The sequence below is a fragment of the Pteropus alecto genome, unplaced genomic scaffold, assembly GCF_000325575.1.
Source record: "Pteropus alecto unplaced genomic scaffold, ASM32557v1 scaffold288, whole genome shotgun sequence".
Lineage (NCBI taxonomy): Eukaryota > Metazoa > Chordata > Mammalia > Chiroptera > Pteropodidae > Pteropus > Pteropus alecto.
In genome coordinates, this window is record NW_006442124.1 from 565,574 (window position 1) to 573,631 (window position 8,058).

The following is an 8,058-nucleotide window of genomic DNA, read 5'->3' on the forward strand; positions in this document are numbered from 1 at the left end:
CCAGCAGTGACAGAGTGCACCTTGAGCACCCTGTGCTGAATAAAACCAGTGGTTTGATTTCATGGGAGGTTTGGTTTAAATGCATTTGTCTAACTGTTGAAGGAGGTTAAAAGTGGCACGCAGCTTTAAGCCAGTCTTGTCGATGTAAATGTTTAATTGCCAGCCTGCTGCCTGCTCCTATTTTGGTTTCCTTGTTAGAAAGAATCAGAATAATCCTCTCCCTCTGAGGAGCAGGGACAAGTGGTTTGCTTCTAAGGCAGGCTTGGCTTCAGATTGTCCATCGGCTGGACTGGCTGCTGATTGTGGGATAAGGGCAGGAAGCCTGCCAGCAGGCAGCCATGTCAGCTGGGAGCAGAAGGCCTGGGAGCCTAGTAAGGGCATAGGCCATAGGACATGGTGACTTCAGCTGCCCATGGTAGGAGAAACGGTACAGGACGAAAGCACTTGAGCAGACATGTTCTCTTTCTTCCAGTGATGAATCCCACCTGCACTCACATTCTTCCTTACATTTACATTTAAACTTGGCTCCATTTTGCTCTAATATACAGTATTTACTATAACCCTTAACTCACTAAACTGGCAAGTTTATTTTTCTGTTTGTTTTGTTTTTAATTATCATTACATTTCCACTTAACAATTTGTTTCACTTTCTTTGTGTTTTTTTTTTTTTTTTGTCTTAAGTTACATTGTTAACCAAAACAGTGGTGCTCCTAAAAGAGCAAAAGAATTCGCCTTACTCTGTCGTTTGCACCTTTCACTGATGAGCCTGTTTGATGTGGGTTTAATGATGCCGCATCTAGCATCTAAAATGCCGGCAGCCAAAGCTTCTGTAGCGTTCTGGCAAGAGGCTCACTTTAAAACAAATAATATAAAATTGAGATTTGCCAATATTCCAACATAGATTAATTGGACTTTTGGGGGCAGGAGAGTAAATTCAGAGTTGATGAATTGAGGTCAAGATATTTCAAACCTCCTTTAGAAGTTTTCATTATAATTATTTACTTAAAAAAAAAAAAAAACTAGAAGCGTGAAGCGTAGATTTTATTGGTAGCATGCAGCATTCTTCTCCTAGGTGGGCAATATTTCTGAAGGAGAGAAGCAGCTCTCTCGGTGGGTCCAGGTGAAACAGTCTGTTGCTGGGGTGTGCTGTGCACACACAGAGGTGCTCTTAAGCATTTGGGGGCCAATGCAGGAATGTGAGGGCTTTGTGTTGCGGACAGTATAGCACAGAAGTGGGTTGTAATGCTGTAATGTTCACCGTTCTGATGCCATCTGTATTAATGAAATTGAAATTTGCATTGCAGACTCAGTCCGCTAGTAGCACACTCCAGAAACACAAATCCTGCTCCTCCTTCACACCTTTTATAGACCCCAGGTTACTACAGATCTCTCCATCTAGCGGGACCACAGTGACTTCCGTGGGTAAGTGAAGCGGCGACAGGAAAGCAGCTGACAGACAGGACCCGTCACTTGGCGTCGCTCTTTCTGGTGGCTTAAGCGTGGCATGGCAGTGGTTGCAGGTGCAGACATCGGATGCACACGCGCCCATCCCGCTTGCACTGCCTTATTTGCAATGAGCTGCATAGTCAAGGTCCTTTTTTCCATGTACATTTCCTATATCATTTTTTCAACAAAAGTCAGTTATGACATGAATATGTCCTCGAAGTATAGTGTGTATGTGTGGCGGGGGTAGGCGCCAGGTTGGCATCTATAGGAAATAACGCTGTGTGTACTTCGTTGTAGTGGGATTTTCCTGTGACGGAATGAGACCAGAAGCTGTAAGGCAGGACCCCACCCGGAAAGGCTCGGTGGTCAACGTGAACCCCACCAACACGCGGCCTCACAGTGACACCCCAGAGATCCGTAAATACAAGAAGAGATTTAACTCCGAGATTCTGTGTGCTGCCTTATGGGGTAGGTATCTTATTGCTACTCTGCCCTTTTATTTTTATTCCGAACAGGGGACTGGTCTTTTAGAGAAGTACTGTTTTGGATAGTTTGGAGATGTTTTGAAAAGCTGTTGATGGATGAGATGGCAGACATCTGTGATGGGCCACCCCTGTGTCTTCTGTAGGATCAGAGCAGGTACATATGTGGGCTGGCACTGGTTCGGCCATTCTTTATTGGAAAACATGACATCTCCATTCCTTCACGTAAAGAAGAAAAGTAAAAGATGAGAGATGCATTTGGTTCAGTCCATGTTTATCGGGAGACTGAAGAAATTTGTCGAATTGCTTTTCTTTAAATGTTTCAGTTTAACTTTTTTTTTTTGTTTGCTTTTTGTAACTTGGGCCTAACATGTAAATGAGGCTTTTAAAAGCAATCTGTCACTGGCCAAGTTTGGGGACCATTGCGCTGACTTTACCTGTGGAATACCTGCAGTGTTCGGGAAGCATCTTCAAAACCTAAGACAGCACAAGAGGATACTCGTAGAGAGTCTGCCACACATGGGACTCTGCCATTTCACTTTCTAAAACTTGCTTTCTGTCACCCCCGGCCTCTCACCTTCTTCACTCCCACAGATGTCCTGCTCTTGGCCTCACTTTGTCTTCCAGCCCCACACTTTGTTTTAGTTATGCTCCCTGAACCTCAAATTGGCTGTTTTTAACAGAGACCCTACTTCCGCTCGGAAGTCTCTTACTTCCTTGACGTTGCAGTGCAGATGGGTAGGAGACGCACGGTGCTCTCCTTTGTTTGAGTCCACTGCCGCCCTCCTCAGCATGTGTATTTCTGGAGTGTCCTCAAAGGCCTTCACCTTCCCCACAGGGACTGAGCCAGCCCTCCTCCCCCATGCCCACCTCAGCCCAACTCAGGTCCACCCCTCCCCGAAACAGTGAGGCGACATGAGCCTCAAGATGTTCATCATCTGCCCTCTAGATTTTATCTGTCTGCTGACCTCCCTCTGGGCCCTTGGAAGCTCCTGCTCAGGCTGGCTCCCAAGGGCTTGCAAGGTTGTCCCCACCCATTGCAGACACACCTGCGTTCTCTTTCATTCCTTCAGATCTGGATTTCTGTCTCTGTCACTGCTGAGTATTTTAAATCCTCTCATGATCATAAGGCCTTTTCTCTACTAATCCTCTAGGTAAAGGTAACAGTAGCCATTGGGATAATTAGGAGCAGGTGAAAGCAGCGGGCACAGCACTGTCATCGTGCACTGCTGCTGCTACTGCTCTGTAAATGTCAACCGTGACCATTTCAGAGACCTGAGTTCCATCGTTTCATTCATATTAAAGGCCTGTTATGGAAGTGTTTATGTCATCAAAACTATATTCTCTTCAGTGTGGAAGTAGTGTTAATTATATCGATTTTTTAGAAATTGAAGTAATTTTTATCCAGAGTATTTACACTCTTAGTAGTCTTAAACTTATATTTTTCTGATGTCCTGCCAAGTGCTGGGCCCCCTTCTGTTTGCCATTAACTAATATTTTTAACAAAAATTCTTCTTTTTCCTAATTAACTTGTTTAAGACCTCGGAAAAATAGAGTATCTTGAACTTGCATTATTAAAAATGAAGTGGAGTCTACAGCTATGCTATCTTAAATAATCCCGATCCCGTCTGATCTCGGAAGCTAAGCAGGGTCGGGCCTGGTTAATACTTGGATGGGAGACCACTTAGGAAGATCAGGTGTTGTAGGCATAAAAAAAATTAAAAAATGAGGGATTGTAAGCTGACAAGGTCTTTGCAATCTGTGAGGTCAACCAAGGGTTGCCTCGCCTAAAAAATAAATAAATAAATAAATAAATAGATAGATAGATAGATAAATAAATAAATAAAATTTTTAAAAAATGAAGTGGAACTTTCTATTTGTTACTGTTAGAAGAAGAGTTGTGTTGCTTGTTGTCTGCAGACACGTCAAGGGGTGGCTTTCCCTAAACTGCTTGTGATAGCTGTCATGAGTTACCTGTTAGGTTAAAAATAAGCCTCCTAAAGACTTAAATCCAGGAAAGTTAAAGCATGTATTGTGAGAAATGTTGACCGACAAGGGGAGAAACTCAGAGTCATTTTGAAATGATAAAATCAACACACTGACATTCTACTACCAGTGTTAGATACATATGTTTTTTGTATACCTTCCTAGAAAATGCTTGCAGCAAGCATTCTTTTTTAATCATCTCATGTAACTTTTGTTTTATAGATTGCTGCATATTTATTTTGTTTTTTAATAAGGCAGTTTTCTTATGTTTGCAGCTAGGATTGTTTTAACACATCTTTTGAATATGATTTTTTCTATGCTAATGTTCATAATTGTCTGCAGTTAATTTCAATGCTTTGCCTGTAATATAGTTTATCATAGAATTTAAAGGAAATTTTAAATCCCCCATGTTCCACAGCTCTTAGCCATTTTCCCCATTAGCCTACACCAGATCTCTGTGAGTACAGTTGCAGTTCCCAGTACAGCTTACCTTTGAATGATCAGCATTATAAAGTTTAATTATATCTAACAGTTGGAAGGTTTAAAAAGTGTATTTATAAAAAAATTATTGCAGCATGCAACTTAATCTTTTTTGCAGGCCTATAATTTCCAAGGTTGTTATTTTCCAGTGACTGTCTATATTCCTTTGACTGCTAGCACTCAGTACTTTACAAAATTACACAGTTCTTGGAACTACGTGATGGAGAATTAGAAGGTAGGCTGTAAGTGCCAGAATATCTGCAATTTTTGTGTATTTGAAAAGATTTTGTCAGCTTTATCTTTTATTCTTTCTCACTGTAAAATCTTGATTGATATTTGAATGCTATTTATTTTTGGAAACCACAAATAATAGAAAGATTTCATGACGCTCATGCTTTGAGTAGTTATTACCAGATTCTTGACATAGATTTTTTTTTTATCTACTTGATACTGAAGATTGACTAGGAAAATATTGAAATATTATATGAAATGAAACCTTTCAAATGGACTCTGTGTCTGGTAGCAGCTTATCAGTTAACGTTTAAGCTGCTGAAATTGGGGGATGGGCTCGCTCTCTAGCTTTTCCCCCTTATGTGCTTTTTCATATTTAGGTAGCTATTTCACCATCACTTTCCAGTGGTGATTTGTTGCAGTTTATTACTTTAACCTTTGACTGTTCTAATAATTTGTTTTTGTGGGTAAATTAAGGAACTTTGAAGCTATTTAGAAATACCTCACATAGGTCTGGAAAACACCACAAGTAATGACCAAATAAATTCTGCATTCGTAGGGAGGTGGTCACGATGAAGTAGCAACCTCAAATGTAAAACTGTGAAAATGAGCAAGCATTGCATAAGCATTCACTGCTCTTATCTTGGTAATAAATCTGTTTTTAATTACACATCGGGTTTTTTTTTAAGTCATTATCTCATGGGTATATTTCTATTAAATAACTTTTTTATAAAAACATAATGGCTTGTTGTAAGCCGTTTAAAGTGTAATGCATGAGCTTTAATTAAAAGCCGTCATGTTACCTGATTAATAAAATATCAGTATCATCCATAGCTACACTGGCTGTTATGGTGGCGACTAGCCTTATGTGGCTGTTGAAATTTAGATGAATTAGCATAGGAAGTTCTGTTCCCCAGTTGCACTAGCCACATTTCAAGTGTGCAGTAGCCACATATGACCATTGGCTGACATATTGGATATCACAATAGAAAGTTCTGTTGGACAGAGCTGGTCTAGAATGTACTTTCCAAAACCTTAATTGTAGATAATAGAAGAAGCCTTATGCGTTTGTAAGCTTTTTTCCTTATGTTGTACATATGATTGTTTTTTTTTTGAGAATTTTGATTACTTTTAAGGATCATTCTAGAGGGGTAGTGAATACTCAGGTTTTTCCCTTTTTTTCAAAATATCAGAGGCTTCCCCAAATTTTCTGAAGCTATTTTGTAGTATTTCAGGCTGTAACAAACTGTCTTATGAAAATAATAGTACTAGAGAGAAGGCACCTCTGATTTGGTGGAGGTGTACGTTGGGCTGTGTGCTATGGAAAACGCACCGTTTCTGCAGGGGCGGGATGAAACCTGCAATGTATGCCTAATAGATTTTTAATGGGGAGACTTTATCAGGTCACATTATTATCAGAAACTGTCTTTACACATTTTAGAGTTTTTCAGAGTTCCAGGGATGCGCTATGTTCGTTTAGAGCCCACAGTGCTTCGGCATAGTTTGTAGCTGTCATCCACATGTGTCTGGTGCTCTGTTTGCTGCTAAAGTTCTGATTTGAGTTTCAATAGCAGTGATAGTAAGGACATATGTAAATGCCAGGTCCTCCGCTTTCCCCCAGGACCCCAGCAGATGCTTCCAGTTTCCTCACATGGCTTGCTTGGGTGGACACTACTCTCCAAGTGTTGGGGTTTCACCGCTCATTGCGGAACAGGCCCAGGGCCGAGAGAGTGCTGGGAGGTTTTCTTGTTGCCTTCACAATTGTTCATTTGAAATTTTCTGGCAATAATGTGTGTATGTGAAATAAAACATGGATTGCGTGGTTCAAGAAATTCCTGCTCTTGTTCCTTGTCATTCTATCTACCTGAAAATACTGATTGAGCAGTTACTTTGTGAAAGCACAGATATTTCATTCCTTGTCTCAGTCAGTTTGTTACCCAGTTTAGGGAATGTAGACATCTGTTCCAGTCCTCTAATAATATAGGGTGATCTCTGCTATGTGTTACAAAGTTGGTTTAGACCAAGGAAGCAAGTGCATTTGGGGAAATAAGTGTGGGATAAAGAGGGAGATAAATTCTCCCTTGGCTCAAGGGGCAAAGGGTTTGAATGGCAGATCGGGGCTCTTATACCCTCTCCTGTAGAGAGTATGTACCTTTGAGGATACTGCAGGACTCAGGACTGTGGGAAAACTAGGATTATTTTGATGTGCAGCCATGAGAAGGGGCAGGGACCTCAGTTAAGGTCTCTATCGATCGATTGTAGGGTGTCCAGTGCCTGACTTTGGGTGAGAGCACAGGAAAGGGAAAGGAAGAGGATCTTCTCTGTTTTTTGTGGCCAGTTTGGCTGGCTTTATGGAGCACTTGTGGGAGAAGGTGGTTCTCTTTACAGAAGTGGCAAAGGGCGAGAAGTTCATTTCAGCAGAAATGTACAAGTAAAACTGGGAGGGTGGGTGTGGAATTAGGAGTTAATGGTTTGGAGGTGCTACTCCAGCAGGCAGACAGCAAGAGGACGTCAGTGCTTAAAAAGCAGAGAAGGCTTTTGGAGACAGGGAAGGAGACTGGACGCAGCTGAGAGAGTGGGAAGATGCTCAGCACAGAGAGCCAGGATGAGTCCACTGGGAAGTCACGGTGTTTTTATGTTCTTAAGAAACTGAGGGACAGAGAATTAATGCAGTTGTTTTTTTCTTGAGGATAATGGGGGAATAGTCTTTAAGAAAACCTTAAACTGGGTGGTAGAAGCCAGATCAATCATAAACCGTTGAGGATTCAAGGGGTATAAATAGCCATTCTGGAAGTTTGCCAGTGAAAATAATGGCAGATAAAGGAAGTACAAAGTGACCAAGAGGTCATGTCAGACGAAGGTTTGTTCAGGTGTCTGACATGGCAAATGAGATGTAACACCAAGGAGACAGTGTGGAATGTTCCGGGGGCAACGAGGAGCCTGGAAACTGGTGGGGTTGTGAAGGAAATTGGGCATGAGGCTCGCTCGCTTTTTCTCTTACATCCTTTTTTGTGTTCAGGTAAATATTTCACCATCACTTCCCCATGGTGATTTGTTGCAGTTTGGTTATTTTAGCCTGTGACTGTTCTTATTTCTTTTTATGGGTGAGCTAAGGAAACTGCTTTTTGCCAGACAAGTGGTATTATCCTTCCCATACCACATGCAGTATAAATTTGGCCTTTCTGTCTCCTTGAAACAGGAGTGAATTTGTTAGTGGGTACAGAGAGTGGCCTGATGCTGCTGGACAGAAGTGGCCAAGGGAAGGTATATCCTCTGATCAACCGAAGACGATTTCAACAAATGGATGTCCTTGAAGGCCTGAATGTCTTGGTGACAATATCTGGTAAGTGTCTGTTGAGCGAAGCAGGATTGTAGCGCCGTTTAAACAATTGCTTCCCAGCACTGCATGGCTAGCTTATCTTCTGAAGTAATG

At 41.5% G+C, this 8,058-nt stretch overlaps 1 protein-coding gene and 1 pseudogene across 21 annotated transcripts in view; both read left to right on the forward strand.

The window, feature by feature from the left end:
• The window catches only part of MAP4K4 (mitogen-activated protein kinase kinase kinase kinase 4), a 175,998-nt gene that overhangs the window by 154,342 nt on the left and 13,598 nt on the right, over positions 1–8,058 (forward strand). For all 21 annotated transcript variants that reach the window (XM_015596277.2, XM_015596281.2, XM_015596282.2 and 18 more), the window contains 3 exons: positions 1,305–1,422; positions 1,744–1,914; positions 7,825–7,968. In XM_015596277.2, the coding sequence (XP_015451763.1) occupies positions 1,305–1,422; positions 1,744–1,914; positions 7,825–7,968 (433 nt within the window). The remainder of the gene's footprint in view (positions 1–1,304; positions 1,423–1,743; positions 1,915–7,824; positions 7,969–8,058) is intronic.
• On the forward strand, positions 3,519–3,637 carry LOC112470099 (annotated as a pseudogene).